Source organism: Ochotona curzoniae, unplaced genomic scaffold (assembly GCF_017591425.1).
Source record: "Ochotona curzoniae isolate NIBS_2020 unplaced genomic scaffold, NIBS_Ocur_1.0 contig_3819, whole genome shotgun sequence".
Lineage (NCBI taxonomy): Eukaryota > Metazoa > Chordata > Mammalia > Lagomorpha > Ochotonidae > Ochotona > Ochotona curzoniae.
In genome coordinates this window covers 36,212,202-36,229,310 of record NW_024466004.1, presented here as the reverse complement: position 1 = coordinate 36,229,310, position 17,109 = coordinate 36,212,202, and the positions used below count along the sequence as shown (strand labels likewise).

Genomic DNA, 17,109 nt, shown 5'->3' with positions numbered 1-17,109 from the left:
ACTTGAAGGTTATATGTGATTCTAGCAACAGATAAAATTTCTAAACAACTCAGAATAGGAAAGCCACAAAAAGGATTGTTTCATCTTGCCTAAAAATTGAGACATTTTTAGGCTGTATGTATGGCATTATGATATTCTAGTTTCCAATAAAAAACAAAGCTTTCATTTAGGTGTGTGTGTGTGTGTGTGTGTGTGTGTGTGTGTGTGTGTGTGTGCAAGAAAGATGTTGCTAGTTTTGTGGACCCTTGACTGCCTAGATCATCCATTCATGGAGCCACATCAGTTCTCCACTAGTCTCCATGAAATGATCAGACTTTCCATTTGGTGTGTGCAGTAGTGCCATTTATTTTCCCAGGACCCAAAGAAATGCATTGGCGCTGTAGTAAATTCATTGCTGTCTTAAAAATAACATGCTTGTATTTTTGGCAATTGCTTGATAAAGTGGTACTTTTTGTTGACAGTAGAATCTTGTTCCTAAGCAAATCCGCTTAAAATAAATTTTAAAGAAACAGCATGTTTGTAGGGATTGGATATATTATAGCTATGACAATGAATTGTGTTGACAATTTGTCTTTTTAGGGCTTTTCTAGGAAAAAGCTTATTTTGGTGCAAAAATGGAATCCATGCATAATATTTCAATAATTCATCTGTTCAATTATTTTTTTTGGTGTAAATTCTAATTGTATTCACAGCTTAACCCACCAAACGAAGACACAATCATGAAGACAAGCCCTCACTGGACCCCAAGTCTGCTGGTGCCCTGACCTTGCACTTCCCAGCCTTCCTCCACGAAAAACAATGACAAAATACCACTAACTGAAGAGTGCTTAGACTTAGACTTTTTTTTAAAAGTAAAGAACAATTAATTTATTGCTTGCTGAAACCTTCCAATCAAAATACATATACAGATAAAGAGTGACTAATTCGCTTATTTTATTTTTTATTGAATTTTAACAGATTCACATTACAAAAGAGTGTGCACTTATATTAAATTTGAGCTATTTAGGACACCATTTACAAAATTACTTATGATGTTATAAAACAGTCATATGCATATTAGTAAAAAATATAACTCCTAATTATTAAAAGTAATAAGGAAAGTAATTTTGAATCCTGATGGGAACAGGGATTTGAGTGTGACATGAAAGAGGAGAATGCAACCCAAGAAACTACCAGGAAGAGCGGATTAAAATTCAGGCCAGGCCTCCCATGCTTGAATTTTAGGATGCAGTTGACCCCAGATAAGTAAAACCCTTCACACAGAGTGTCCTGACTGAACTCCACTTATACAAACACTCAGCGTATATCTATTTCTTCAGAAACTTTGTCCTGAATGCCCACTGGGCCCTGTTCAGGTCATGTCACAGCCAGCGAGTTTGCAGCCTTAGTCCCCAATGAAAAGGATCACAACCTTCTTTTAAAGGTCATATTTGTGAATTATATTCACTTTAAGGAAAGGATTTATCAATGATTTACCAATTCAGAATTTACCAAAATAATCTGGCTGTGGACCTATGAAGCACCTTGTTTAGTGGAGAAAGACTTTTTGTTGACAAGGGTTAAAGAATTCCTAACCCTAACAGTATAGCACCACATATACCATAGAATGTACAGCATAAAATGATGTGGCCCTCAGTAAATGACCTTTCATAGCTGTAGACTGTTCGCTGTGCATACTTACAAAGTCCATATATTGAGTGTCAAATAAGAAAACATGAGACCTATCTCAGCTTCCCTATTTCTAAACTAGATTTTCATATAACAATGTGTCTCTCCCACTTCTAAAGAATACACATGGCAATTCCTGTTTTTAAAATAGCCATTTTGTTTACAAAGTGTGCTATTTCTTCTGATTTATAATTCTTAGACAACAAGCCAGGTTTCTCAGATCCAGTGAAAATGCCAAAGAAACGAGGGCCTGTGCTGAATTCTCCATCTGGAAATGGCAGAGTCTGCAATGCAAATCCTCATCTCTATCCTGATTCTCACTGCGTTTGCTGTCTACCTGTATATAGGCAGTTTCACATTGAACACATAACCAACAACCTATTAGATTCTTTTTAGAACAGGACCCTGAGAATAAGTCCAACAGGAAATCACTTATTATTTATAGTACCAGCTTGAAGTCATGAAGAATATCTACTCTTTAAAAACACAGAAGGAAACAGATTTTCCCAAAACTGAAGCCTGTTACCAAGAAAGGACAGTATATACTTGGCATGGAAGTGCTCATCTACCTTCAGTGTCTATAACTAAACAGTTGTTAAAAGTAGAAAAATCTAACTTTCAGAAAAGTAAGTTTGTTGAAATGCTATCGATAGGGTTCGTGTCCAAGCATGGACTATGAAGCAATCTTGCTATAATGATCTGAATAGGTTTTCTCTGCCATTTAGATGAGACATGTTTTGGGGTGTCTCTTAGCCGTAGGCACAGTTGGCATCATTTCCGTGAATCCAGAGGCAAATCTGAGCATACTTGAGGGGGGTGATGCGGACAGCAACATTGTAGTCTTTCTGAACACCCTGCACATCCACCCACTGGTGACCAGAATAGACCGCAATGATTTTGCGTTTCCAGTTCTTTTTGTCTGGTTCTTTCAAACGCAGATAGACCCCAGAGCCGGTGGAGCCTGACTCAGCATCGCAGTATTGATAAATGAGATCATTGGATTCATCAGCCACGCTGCAGAACCGGTAGACCAACTGATCAGCTCTGTCATTATCAAACCCTGAGAAGTGGATCATTCCTCCAGGCAGCTTCCTGATGGTCGGACTGATTCCTAATTCCATGTATTTCTTCTTGTGGGCCCGCTTCAGCTCCAGGAGAGCATAGTCAAAGTCCACATTGGGGTCTCCGCCTTCTCTTGCCCAGCCTTTTGGAATGTGCGTATTCTTGACACGGGTCCACTGGAAGGAGGGTTTTCCATCAGCCCCTCTCTGACCTCGACCCAATTCCTTTCTTCTCCGTCTACCCTTGGCTCTCTTCTGCAGGTCTTCATTGGTGCTTTCTCCTTGGTCACCACTGTTAGCTTCCCTTCTGCTCCGTTTAGAATTCCTGAGTTTCTTGTTCCCACCTTTATTTCTTATCTTCAGCAATCCCACTCTCAGCTTTCTACTCCCTTTGATGTAGTCTTTCCCATCGTGGATGCAGTGGGCAGCTGTTAGGACATGCTTGGGGGACACAAGAATGCCACTGCAGCCGGTGGAGAGCTTCACAGCGGTACTGAAAGGGAAATTGGTCAGGAACCTTTTGTCCAGGATGCTGAACCTGCTGTCGGTGCCATATACCTGCCTCTTCCTTCTCACAGGAGCGCCTTGCGTGGTGACATTTTCAGTCGGCTCAAGGAGCACACCTTGAACTTTGACTCTGGTTAAGGTGCGGGTGCCATTCTCAAAAACAGTCTCATATGAAAGAGACTCCTCCAATTCTGAAAGGCTGGGAGCTGGCTGTTCTTTCTGGCATTCGATACCACACACTGTGTTTACCATCATCTTACCATCTGCCTCAAACCCGGGGCTGGTGAGATGGAAAGTCCTTTCACTGACAATCTGGGGTATCTTTCTCAAATGCCATGTGAATTCCTGCTCCATTTCAGATCCACCAATGAGGGTCCACCCAGGGGTGAAAAATACCAACCAAAATAGTATATTTTCCATTTTGTTCTTCGATATTTTCCCTTAAAATGGAAAGAAAAAGGATAAGCATTATAACATCTCCTTTTCAAATGTTACTAAATGCATTTCATTTTGCCTGTAGATTCCAAGTGTACTTTCACAACACAGTTCTTTTCACCTGACTTAGTCTTGGCATTAAGCACTCCACATGTGGGCTCAGAGACTTCTAGAACCAGTCCAACGTTTTTCACCCAACTTTCCTTCCACCAGTCCTAGCGCACCTCTGCACCTAACCCCACCTCCAGTCACTCCCTCTCCCTACAGCTCAGCACCTAAAACAGTAGGGCAAGGCCATTTGTAGCTGAAACGACAATCTCCCTCCAAGGCCTCCTAACAACTTAAGTTCCAGGTGATTTAAAAAGAAAATTAGGAATGACCTTCCTTGTGGTTCAAAGTGCCACTTGAGATGCTGGAATCCCATATGGAAGCCAGTTCATATCTGGGCTGCTTTGCTCCACTCCTGGTCCAGCTCCCTGTTAATGGTCCAAGAAGCCAACAAAAGACAGCCCCTGCAGTCACATAAGAGGTTCAAATGAATCTCCTGGCTCCTGGCTCTGGCCTGGCCCAGCCCTGGCTATTGGAGCCATCTGGGGAGTGAACCAGCTAATGAAAGCACTCCTTCTTTCTTTCTTTCTTTCTTTTTTTCTTTTTCTTTTTTTTTTTTTTTTGGTTTGTTTCTCTCTGTGTAACTCTTTCAAGTAAATAGATAAATCTTCAAAACAAAAAGACAAAGGAAAGGTGGAAAGGCGAGAGGAGGGAGGAGAAAGAGGAGAGGAGGAAAAAAGGTTGGCTCCTTAAAAGCAGCATCATAAAAATCCTCATCTTTAGAATTGTGTATTATAGAGTCCAAAAAACATGTATTGGAACACAGAGAATTTCCCTAAGCCTGGATTTGCTGAGCTTGCTGACAGGAAGTCACAACGCAAGGTAGTAGAGTTTTTATAAATGAATAAATGTTCTGTCTGATTCTTATAGAATCCCTGGTCATAAAGATAAAATATACAGCACAGGTCACTTTTTCTTTAAAAAAACATTTCTACTTGGAACCATTCTAGTAAAGCAGGATTCAAAAATGCATTCTTACGGATTTTACTGTGTGTTGAATTAGCTGTTAGAATTTATGAAACACATGGGATAGTCCTGGATATGATAACAATTAATGATATGCCCTTTTCATCTTTCTCTCTGTTTCCCTTCTCTCTGTAAATCTGACTTTCCAATAAAAATAAATAAATACTTTAAAAACAAAGAAGAAGAAAAGCTAGACCAATGGCTCTCAGATCATAGTCCCAGAACCAATAACCTCACCATCACCTGGACACTTGTTTAAGATGCTCACTGTTAACTCCAGACCAATGGTCAGAAACTCTAATAGGGAGGTATGCCAGCTACCTATATTTCAAACATCCCTGCAGATAATTCTGATAGGTAATAACATTTGAAAAGCCACTACAACAGCCAAGGCCATGGTGCAACTGCTGGAGTCACTCTACCAGGCAGTCTTTCCAGGCCTGATTGCTTAACCAAGTTTCAAATGACATCTGTCTCCTCAACTGAAATTGATTTATTCTAATTCTGTTTTTTTACTCTATTAGTAACTGTTAATATCAAATAAACAGGCATAACTTCTATGCAAGTAATTTAAAATACTTGGGGGAAAAGAACAAATTCAGTTGGCCTATGCGCAATGCTTCCAACATGGATCTCACAGTGCCAGCCCTGTTGAGAGCTCCACCCAGTGCACCGAAGGAATAGGAGCTGTGTCCACATCCATCCATGGTAATGCAAAGGCAGAGCCCTGTACTGTGACCTCTGAATCACAGTAATAACAGGCCATGGATATAGTTAGCCTAATTTGGCCTGTAATTTAAAATTGGACAAATGTCAAAAAAAATTAGACAAATGTTTGAGTATACTTTGAGTATACTTTTTGTGATCATGGTATCTTCCCTGCCAGGTAAGTATTGAGTATACTTTCTTTTCAAAAATCTAAGTGTGCCTTGTGGTAAAATGTCAACGCAATCTAAATGACAGCTCTGATTGATGGAACAATTTGCACTTCACTACACCAGCTCACTGACCTCAGTAAACAGTTGTGTGGTACACAGAGAATATTTGAAAATTCTAATGCCCCATGTCTTTCCAAACTGTTCTCTTTTTCATGCCTTTTATTATAATTATGACCCTTACTGTCACTTCTCAGGTGGTTGAATTTGGGGCTGCAGAAGGCAATTTGGGTTAAGGAAGTCCAGCTGTAGTCAGTTCTGTCCAGAGTGAGTTAGTATACACATAGTTGATTATGGGTTGCATCATGAGACAGAATAAAAAGGAATCAGGGAGAAGCAAGACATCTGTATATCTAAATAGACCCTAAGTGATGGAACAGACTCAATGCCACAGTGCTGGCCTAGCACTCAACTACAAGACAGATAACTTACTATTACCTTTCATTATTAGTTTGTGCATTCTTAGAGATGCCATTGTTGTTGGTGTTGAGACGTTTTGTGTATCTCTACAGTATAGTGGTTTAAAGAACAGACCAGGGGTTGAGAAGGCTTGGGTTTGACTTGCATATCTACTGCTGAGCAGGCTATCAATGTGAGCCATTTGTGACTCCAACATTCAGTTTCTCTATCTGCAAAGTGACTTATGTAGACTTAATGAGATGGAACCAGAGAACCTTAAAAAGTTTATGAAAAAAAATGAAATTGAAGGGTAAGTTTGGGGTAGGCTTTTGGCCTAGCAATTAAGATGTCTGCATCCTACATCATAGTACCTAGGTTTCATTCCCAGCTCTGGCTTCAAATTCTAGCTTCCAGTAAGTTACTCTGGGAGCCACAAATGATGGCTCAAGTGGTTGAGTACAGTCAGCCATTGGGAGACCTGGATTGAGTTCATAGTTCTGACTTGAGCATTTAAGTAAAGAACCAGTAGATGGGAGAACACTCTCTCATGCTCTCTCCATCTCTTGCTCGCTGTCTCTTCTCTGCCCAAGATTATTTTCATGCAAGAATTTTTTTGAAATCCATGTGCAATTTTTGTATAAGATGCATTGCTTATCATAACCTTTTGTATATGTGAGAGAGCTACCATGGAACCCAGGACACAGTGAGTAGTCAATATGAATGTTAGTTTTACAATTATTCTACTTCAATGGGTGAATAAATATCACCTTGAAACTGATGATGTGCAAGCCAAAGTTAGAGAAGGTTTAGTTTACTAAAAAAGTGTCACAGTTAATATTTTATTTCAGAATAGTTTCTAATTCTTAAATTGTCCTGCTGGTTTTTTTGTTTTTTTCAAAGAAAGCTTCACTTTAGAGACCTCCTAAATGAATGCTTTCCTAATTATTCACTCCCATGAATATCTGTGGCTTTGTAACATATCATTCTCATTGCTATTAAAGTTAAGTGTGATTAAATATTACCCAGCAACAAAACACTTAAATTTCATTCCCTCTCTCTTTTTTATAGCCTGCATCTACATTAGGAATTCTGGAATTGCATCAAGTCCTTAGTTAAAAAAGGACCCACCATGTCAGTGTCAAAGTAATTATTCTAATGGAGTGATCCAGCAAAAGAAAAACCTAATTTTTTGAGTGAGTCTGTAGAGTGTAAAGGATCTTACTAGGATACAGTTCAGTTACATTCTAGGGTTCAAGTTCTCTCTCTCTCCATCTCTCTGCCCTCACTCCTTCCGTCTCTCTGGGCTCAAGTTCTTTAAGAAGTTTATAGTCTAAAATAGGTAAGGCAAGAAGATTAATAAAGGGTTGGATGGCTTCTCACCATATTAAATATTCCAAATTCATTATTTTTGCCTGTACTTGAATGAAAATAAAGATGTTAACATCACCATCAGAGACTGCACTGAACTATATTCTTTCTACAGGTGACAGGGTCACACCCACGTCTCTTCATCCACCTGGTCCCTTGTAATGAACAGCAAGCTAGTGGTCCATATTCATGCCTATTATATTACTGCCATGGATATCATTCTGCAGTACTCCAATTTTCTGGGTGGTTACATAAGAAAGAAACTGCTGTGACCAATGGTCCTGTTGGTCTAATCTTAATTTGTGTACTAGGACACACCAATAACTACATAGGCACTTTTCATTATGTTTTTAAATTTTCATTTATCTGAGAGGCAAAGAGAAAAAAAAAAAGAGCAAGCCTCCATCCTCTGGGTCACACTTTAAACGCTTGCAACAATCAAAAACCAAGGTGAGGAACCAGGAACTCAATGCAGATATCCCATATGGGTGGCAGCAGCCCAACTATTTCAGATATCACTACTGCCTGCCTTGGCCCACACTCTCAGAATGCTAGAACAGGTGCTGGAGCCCTGGATTGAACCCAGGAACTCCAGTATGGAGCATGGGCATGTCTTAACCACCATATCAAATGCCCGCTCCCACCACTTTTTAGAACTTGGCTGTCCTTTAATTAGCTGTTGGTGATCCTACCCCCTGTCCCCACCAACCTCACCTCCTACATTTACACACAGCTAAATGTGAAGACATGTTCTCATCTCCTGCTCTGCTTTTATCCCGCAGCTGCTGAGCACACGCTGACATAACAGCGAGACCTGTGACCTGGCCTGGAGAGTCTGTATTACCCCAGAGAGGAAGGATGGCCTAGGCAGAAGGCCATGAACAGAAGACTGGGAGCAGCTCTTGTGACAGTGAGCAGGTGTAAAACAAACAGTAGAAAACTGCATTCTGATTGTGGAGAAGCTCTGCAAGAGGTTTTCATGGTCGCTTTTCATGTATGTTTGTGTGTTGGGGTGGAGCAGTCACAGAGAAAAATACTATGTAAAGTTGAATTCCTGACATCCACGTGCCCGTTTCTAAATGTATTTCATGGAGGCAACATTAAAGTTACAAAATGTATCAGAGAAATGAGAAAACATCAGTATTGGCATAACAAAGATGGAGAAATGAGAACTAGGGACTTTCATTAATTATGCATTCAGTGAGTCTTGAAACCAAATCAACTTACACTTGGGATTCTATCAAGGCTACCTAATTTCTCCACATTTTATTTTCCACATTCGGCAGTGATATGTTGGCATATTTTTGTGAGTTATTCTCTTTCTACCTAGAAGAAAAACTCATCATATGGAAGTAATGACTATTAATATCTAATCGTTGGAGTCAAAATTTCACTGGATATTTTACTACTGCATGTCCCACTGTTCTTTGTGAAATAATAGTCCCCACATCCTGATCCCCAAAGCCTGTGAATAGGCCCTGCAGCTGGTTAAAAAAAAAAAAAAAGACTTTGCAGGTGCAACTCAGTTAAGGACTCTGAGATGAGGTATTGTCTGGATTATCCAGGTGATTCTAATGTGATCACAGAGCTCTTACAAGTAGAAAAGAAGGGGAGAAGGAAGTCCCAGAGCGGGAAGTGGATATGAAGATGGAGGCCAAGTTAGTGATGCAGGGTCCTGACCCCAGAAACATGAGCGGCCTCTAGAAGCTGCCAGAGGTAAGGAAACAGATTCCCTCTCAGAACTCCCAGAAAAGGCAGGCTTGCCTCCAGATGGATAAGGTGAAAGATTTCTAGTGTCTTAAGTTTCTAGCTTGTGGCAGTTGTTACAATAGCAATAGAAAGGGAGTATGCAGATTAAGGCAAGAATCTAGTTTCTGAAATTGACTTCTCTGGATGTGCAGGAAGAAAAGAGGTAATAGGATGGGGCATAGAGTAGAAAAGAATGTTTGGCTTGAAGACTTAGACATAAGTGAAAACAATTTTCATTTTAAGGACAATACGTTTTAGAACTCAGAAGATCATAGCAAAACTTGCCGGGGTCATGGAGCTGTACCACTAAGACAACGCGCGTCAAACTGGGCTTATTGAGTTTGTTTACTCAATAAATGCATACTGGGTGCTAGCTAAGCTATTCATCATTTTAAATTCCCCCTTTAACTGGAAAATCTCTCTGCTAGTTCCTCTTAGCTTTTGGGTTGTGCTACACATTTCTAATATCTTTTTCATTGGTAACATCAAACACTTGTTATTTACTGATGAGCCTCAGGAGGCTTCCACGCCCAGGCCCAGGAACTTGCTTGCTGTCTGTGTGGCCACCACTAGATGGCGAAGCTACCCTGATAATTGGCAAATGAGAGTCAGGTATTTAAACTACAATTGACTCAGCTGTGAACTACAATTCTTTTTAAAGGCATGTGGAATTTGGCAGGCGGAAAAAGTCTTTCTGGCTAGTACTGTGCTAAATGGTTGTCACATATGGAATTTATCACATTTCAAAAACCTACCTACATGCCACAGAACCCATCCTGATGAACTGAAGCTGATCATGCTGTCTGCAGCCAGACAATTTTCTGGCAGTTGGTTTTCCCAACACAGCTGCAGTGCCAGCACACTTCCATGACCTCCAGCGCTACGACCCAGCCAGCCAAAGCGCTGAGGAAAGTCTTGGATCTGCCAAATATTTCACGTATGTTTATCAAACACTTTATATTTCATTACTAAAGGATAGGCTCTCTACTGACTCTAAGCTGGGAATAAGTGGCAAAAAAAAAAAAAAAAGTTAATTGACAACATGCCAATTTCTATTCAAAATCTCATTACCCCTAACACTGTTTTCAAGTTCAGTTTCAGGAATGGAGACAAAGTACGGTCTGCTTTAAAAATTTGGCAGTACTCAAGGGAAAGGAAAAATGGTTAAAGTTACACAGTTGATTATTTTACAGTAAGCTACACTTCTGCTTTTCATCAGAATAAAAAGTGAAGCCTTTTGTTTTGTAGCTATTTTCCAGAACATGTACATCTCAATTTATGCAGTGATATGCTGTGCAGGAATCCCATTGGGGTCAGTGGCACCGAGGGAGGCCCAGGGGACTCTGCTGCTCTCATAGGCCGATGCAGACGATGCACAGCATGCATCTGCTGGCTGACCTTTGTTTGGGTCAAGAAAGCAAAGAATATCTATAAAAAGTATTCCATTTTCTGTTTCCAGACTTCAAGGGATCTTCTGGGCAAACAATTATGTAATCAATTTTACCTAGAGGAAGCCTTTCCAAACTTTCTAAAATCGCAAAAATATTAGCCTGTGTACCTCTCATCGGACTTTGCTCTTTCCTAGCTTCTTCATTTCAAATTTCTCATCTGCAAAATTAACTCACTGCTGAGGTGCGGCAGCTTCATTCTCTGAAAATTTGACTCTGATCCTGCTGTTAAAATGGAATCTGCCTGTGGGATATCTGAACACTTGTCCAAGACAAATAACTTCAGAGGGAAAACTAGCTTGCCCCAGCAATTGTTTTGTTTAACATCTTATGAGTGTATACCAGGTGCCAGGTGATGCTCAATAACCTCATATTCAAAGCCATGAGGAAGATTCTGAAAGCATTCAGGTCTCCAGGCTGCCTGGAACAACAGGGTGCTAGCTTCATTCTGCTCTTCTCACACCAAAGAAGCCCTCCTCTAGTGTTTCCTAATAATAAAAAAAAAAAAATTCCATTGATTTGGCCACCACTTTCAAGCCTGCCTGTCTTACTTGGCTAAGGTTTCAGCAATCTCTCTTGTAAATGATAAAACAGATTCTAACTATAATTCTCCAGTAAAATGACTTTTATAATCCCCTGTGGAGATAACTGCACTTGGGATAAAAAAAAATGAGAATTAATTTCATGAGTTTGAAAGTTAGAATAAAAAAAAAGAAAAAAAAAATGAGGACCAGATGAGAAGTAGCAAGAATATTTCTACAACTTTTCAAAAACTTTTTATTGCAGGGAAGTTCAAGAATACATAAACGTGGAGAGCATGAACCCTCAGGTGCCAGTCACCCGGCTTGGCAGTCACTATTTGGCCTCTCCACCCTCGCATGCCCCAGACTCCCTTCCCTCCCGGTCTACCTTCTCTCCACAGTGATCTAAAGCCAGCAAGCCCAGGGCTCTTCCATTTCGTCTCAGCTCCTTAATTTCCACAGCAACTTTTGCATACCCAAGCGGCCAAGGCGATAAAAGCAAGAGGGAGGCAAGGGAGAGGCTGGCTTTCATAGCAACCCTGCCAGAGAGGCAAGAGGCACTGGGCTCACCCGCGGTAGACTTTCCAGGACTGGGTTTTGCACCTTTCACAATGGCATCTGTTAATAATCACAAAAAAATAAAGAGGGTTCCCTGTGGTCCAGCTTTAAGTGGAAGGAATTCCATCTATAGTCCAACGCAAACATAGCTGCTATTCCTAGGATAGTGAGTTTGCTAGAGTTCTCAAAGTAGCTAGCTCTGATTCCTTTCTTTAGAACCCTTTGCAAAGAACTTCTCCTCTGGTGGGTCCTGTCTCTTCTCACGGAAACTTGCAAGTTCTAGGGTTCTGGCTGTTCTTACCTGCGAAGCTTCAGGTTCCTAGGGTGCACGGCGCCTCCCGGCTGGATCCCGGAGCTCCGGATGCTCCCCGCCAGCCAGCGCCTCCGGAGCTCCTCGCGAATGGACTGCTTGCTAGGGCCTGGAGAGGAGCGGCTGCTGGCGATGGGAGGGGGCGGACGGTGACGCCAGGCAGACGCGGCGGCAGGGAGGGGGCGAGGAGGAGGAGGAGGAGGGGCGGGCCGGCCGAAGGGGGGCTCTCTCGGAGGTGCAAGGCGGACCCTGTAACTTCTCGCCCCAGCACTCCTGTCCCAACACAGAATTAATTCATCCTGAGTGGGTGGGTCCCGCAAAACTGTTGGTCCAGGCAACAATCACAGACCCTTCAAAGTACAAGGAAAGATCCAAAATATGGTGCGTGTTTGTCGGGTGGGGGTTACGGTGGGGATGTGCTATGCAGGTGTCCACTAAATCTACTGTACTCCTACCCCGCCCCGCCTTGTCATCTGCTCAGCCCCTTTCCCTCGTGGCTTTGCTGGACTCGGATGCACACCCTAAGGGGCCAGCCCAGTGCGAGCACCCAGTGAGAGGGCTGCTCTGCTGCCTGGTGCCCAAAAGGAAGGACCAGGACCGTGGGCTGCCACAGCCCTGGGAACCCGCGTGCCACCTGCAGGGGGAGCGCGTCACTGTCCGTCAGTGCAGTAAGGGTTTCTCTTGGGTTTTTCTACTTGGGGTGAGTATCTTTAAGGTCCTTTCCAGTCTCAGCTCCAGGGGAATTGTAGTACAAGTGCACTCGTGTGCAGACTAGAACTTTTAGTTAGCAAGTCTCATAACTCTTGGTTCACTACTGAGTCACTGCATGTTTGGGGTTTCTAAGTAATTTTTTTTAGCAGAATGAGTCACAACATATGCATAATTTTGTTTCCTACTTGCTCAGCGTTTTTATACAAGAGGAAACTTGAAAAAGTTCTTGAAAATTAGAATTAAAAGTTTATTTTGGTGTGCAAAAATGAAATCCGTACATGTTTTTTATACTATTCATTTTTAATTAATTTTTAAATTGGAAAGGCAGATATACAGAGAGGAGAAGGGACAGAGAGAAAGATCTTCCATCCACTGATCCACTCCTCAAGTGGCTGCCGTGGCCGGAACTGCACTGATCTGAGGCCAAGAACCTCTCCCAGATCTCCGACGCGAGTGCAAGAACCCAAGTTTTTGGGTTGTCCTTGACTGCTTTCCCAGGCCACAAGCATGCAAGGCGAGGACTTTAGCCACTAGGCTACAGCACTGGGCCCCATAATATACACTTTCAGTATATTTTTGTAATCTCCCTCATATTATTGCTTCTGTCACTTTATTCACTTTATTATGGATTACAGTTTTTTTTGGCATAGGATGGCATTGTGGCGCAGCAAGTTAAGCTGGCACTTGAGACATTGTCATCCCCTATGGGAGTGCCACTTCCATTCTGGAAGGTAGTGCATGACTGATCAAGTGCTTGGGCCTCTTGTGCTGACTACAGATCCTGACTCCTGACTTTGGCCTGGGCTGGACCTGGCTGCCGCAACCATTTGGGGAAGGAATCAGCAGGAGGAAGTCAGTTCTTTCTCTGTCCTCTCCCTCTGTCACTGCCTTTCAAAGAAATAAATCTTTAAGAAAACAAAACTTTTGCATCAAAATAAGCTTGTAACCTCATTCTCCATGAACATTCTCCATGAACATTTTAAGCACAGTGCTCATTTGCCCATCCATTAATGTTCACTGGAAGATTTAACCTGGTGTAAAATAGTTGATGTCAAAACTCTGGCCTGTGCAATTGTCATATCTGTAGCTTTGCTACATATTTGTAGGGATGCTGAATATGTGTGAAATGAAGTTTGCTAATTAGATGGAAGGTGAGGAAGCCAGAAGACCAAGCCCAGGACTCAGAATGGGGAACTTGTCTGCCACTAAGCGACTGTGCGCCAAATTCTGGTCTTATTATGATGGTGCTACAATCTTCCACTGCCTCCCAAGTAGCTTTCCACATAGGAATGACCATCTTGTATAATATTCATAACATTTTTGGAAATAATGCATTGTAGAAAATGTTATCAGTTAAGGTAATTTTAAAAAGTACGTAAATGTCTAGCCATTCTTCCAAATGCCCCTATAGAATGTATAACTACTGATCCTCTGTGTGGTTGTCAGCCGAATAGGCCATTGTGTACCTCTTCAGAAAAAGGTCCATGAAGGCTCAGATGCATCTCTGGTCACAGTTCAGTCACTGGGGACATTGTGTCCTCAGTAGAAGAAAAATGGAGACCTCTCTCAGGGCTGGCTGGGATAATGCTATCCCACTCGGCTTTATTGCTTCTTTCCTAGACCTTAGTTCCTAAGAGACTCAGACCAAAATGGAATTCTTCCTTTCCGAAGCTAATTCGTATTTATCATGGAAATGTACTTGGAACATTTTAACCATGACAGGACAGGAGTGGCAGATGCTGCGTGACCCACGATCTAGGTTGAAATGGTGACTCAGCCCTGCAGAAGGAGCCTAAGTGTGGTGGCTGGAATCTTCCTTGTTAACTTTTAACCCCAATCACAACCCTTTTTTCATTAGGTAGTATGATTCTGCATGTTGAAAGCCCTGGGCCCCTTTGTTAAAGCAGACTGGGAAAAACTAAGCAGCTGTCACAGGAAAAACACTTGGTGTTTGTCTTCAGGCTATTTTTATGCCCATTGAAGCCACCTATGATTGGCTCATTTGAGAAACACTAGCTCACCACAAAGCTGTAGAGCCATTGATTCTCTCTGTCTTTATTTGTAGCCCAATGAGGAGTAATGGTGTGTGTTTCCAACAGTAAACTGAAAGTTGGGGCTCTCACTGTCACCTTGGTGTAACCCCTCCTCCGTTGGGACCTGCTGTCTGAGAAGTGTCGCTCTCTCAGCTCTGTGCCAGCTCTGGGCCAAAATGCTTGTCATGTTGTTATGTATTTACTTGTGTCTATGTCTGCCTTGCAAACGTGACTCTGAGAGCTCCAACAGCAGTAAATTATTTGTATCCCCAACACGAAGTTCAGTACCTGCAACTGGGATGTTTAGAATGTTAACAGAAAATGAAAGGATCAGAGACCAGAGTTGTGGCACAGTAGGCTAAGCCATCACCAGTGACACCAGTGTCCAATGTCAGAGTGCTGGTCTGAGTTTGAGATACTCCGCTTGTGATCCAGCTTCCTGCTGAGGGGCCTGAGAAGGCAGCGAAATGTTCCAAGTGCTTGGGCTCCTATCACCCACATAGACTAGAATGCAGTAACTGTTTCCTAACTTCAACCTGGCACAAGAGGGAGGTCACACTTCACTTCTGAATTCACTGAGAAGCTGTTGTTTTTTCCCACCTGAATTGCTCACAGACGAAGGAATAGACCTGGGACCCTCCCATGTCAGCCTATTCTCTTGGTTACACTTTTCCCTTCACTAAGTCTAGAGACACAGTAACAATTAAGTCAAACAGCCTTCCTAATGTTCAAGTGACTTCCTAGAGTATGAACAAACAGGAAATGACGACCAAGCAACAGAAGTCAGCATCTGAAGAAGCAGTCCTGGAAGAGTTTGGTAACTTCTGGGAATTGCATAGTGTTTTATGTGGTTAAAATGAAGGAGATGAGAATAGATGATGAGTGAGAGATGAGAATAACAAACAGTCTGGGTCACCTTTGATCCTGTAGGACAAATGTTTCAGAGTGCTGATGTTTTGACGTGACTAATGAAAGAAGGTTCCATTGAGATCCTGATTTCCAGGACATTTGGAAGCGGGTGTGAAAAAGAAAAAGGTCAGGCAAATTTAGTCCACCTTTTCTCACAGCAATAGTCAGTTGGGAGCTAAGTAGAAGCTTGCAAATTAGCTGTTCCAGGCTCTTGAACTTGATAGTTGTCACCACTCCTTAGTGACAGCTGCATATTATTTTTGTTTTATTGCACTTATTATCTCCAGTACATCATGCTTCTCTTGCTCTAATCCAACTTCACATTTACATGCTAGTAAGCTACCGTAAAAGATAATGCAAATTCTCTTTGGACTGTCCTTGTGATACAATAGGTTAAGGCACTTTTTACCAATGCCAGCGTTCCATATCTGAGTGCCAGTTGGAGTCTTAGCTATTCCACTTCCTATCCAGCTTCCTGCTAAAATACCTGAGAAGGTAGAAAAGATGGTTTAACACTTGGGCTCCTGCCACCCGTATTGGAAAACTGGATGGGATTTCTAACTGGTTTACCCAGAACTGGCTGTTGTATGCTTTCCCTGTCTCTCCTCTCTTGGATGTTCTGCCTTCAAATAAATAATTTCTTTAAATAGGAAAAGCAATACCAGTTGCAGAAGCAAAAGAAATTCTTGAGATAGGAATGAAGTGGAAGAAAAAACAAGCTAGGAGGCCACTGCAGCAGTTTATGAAAATTCAAGCTAGGCAACAACCTTGGAGGTGCAGACAGGGAGGAACACATTCCAGAGATTAAGCGGAATGAGCTGGCACATAGGGAGGCTGCGGGGACTCAGACTAAATGAAGGCCATGTACAAGGATATTTATTGCAACTTTTTTGTATGTAGCTACAAGAAAAGTAGAAGCAAGATGAATTCCCATCAAAATGGTTGAATACACAGTGATCTGTTGCGATTCTGGAACCTTATGCTGCCGTCAATGGGAATAAATCATAGCCAAATGAACTGTGTTACAGGGATCTCCTTCAAGCAGCGTGCAGTGCAATGTGCTGGAGAGCACAGAGTGATCCTAGTAACAGAATGGCAGAAACCGTAAGGTTACATATAGATACGACTGTAATCTTGTGAGGAGAGGAAAAGTATGGAAAGGCATTGTAACATGTGAGGATATGTGGCGGAGGAGGAAAATCGTGGGAAAATAAAAACACTATTTGAATAAAACTGAACTTTTCATGGACATATATAAGTATATTCAAATTGTGTTTTTATAAGCATAAAAAGTATGTGATTGCTATTTAATTTGAACGATGCAAACATATTTTAATTTTCCCATACTGTTGTAGGTTATTTATAGAATTGATGTAAAACATACAACATATGAATGTAAAGCTCTTTTAAAAATAATTTATTA

The 17,109-nt window shown here is 41.7% G+C and overlaps 1 protein-coding gene across 1 annotated transcript; it reads right to left on the bottom strand.

The window, feature by feature from the left end:
- Positions 1 to 839: 839 nt before the first annotated feature.
- PRSS35 (serine protease 35) lies at positions 840 to 3,656 on the bottom strand. The gene has a single exon (XM_040983058.1). The coding sequence runs from the start codon at positions 3,654 to 3,656 to the stop codon at positions 2,418 to 2,420; it is 1,239 nt and encodes a 412-aa protein (XP_040838992.1). The 3' UTR covers positions 840 to 2,417.
- Positions 3,657 to 17,109: the final 13,453 nt, after the last annotated feature.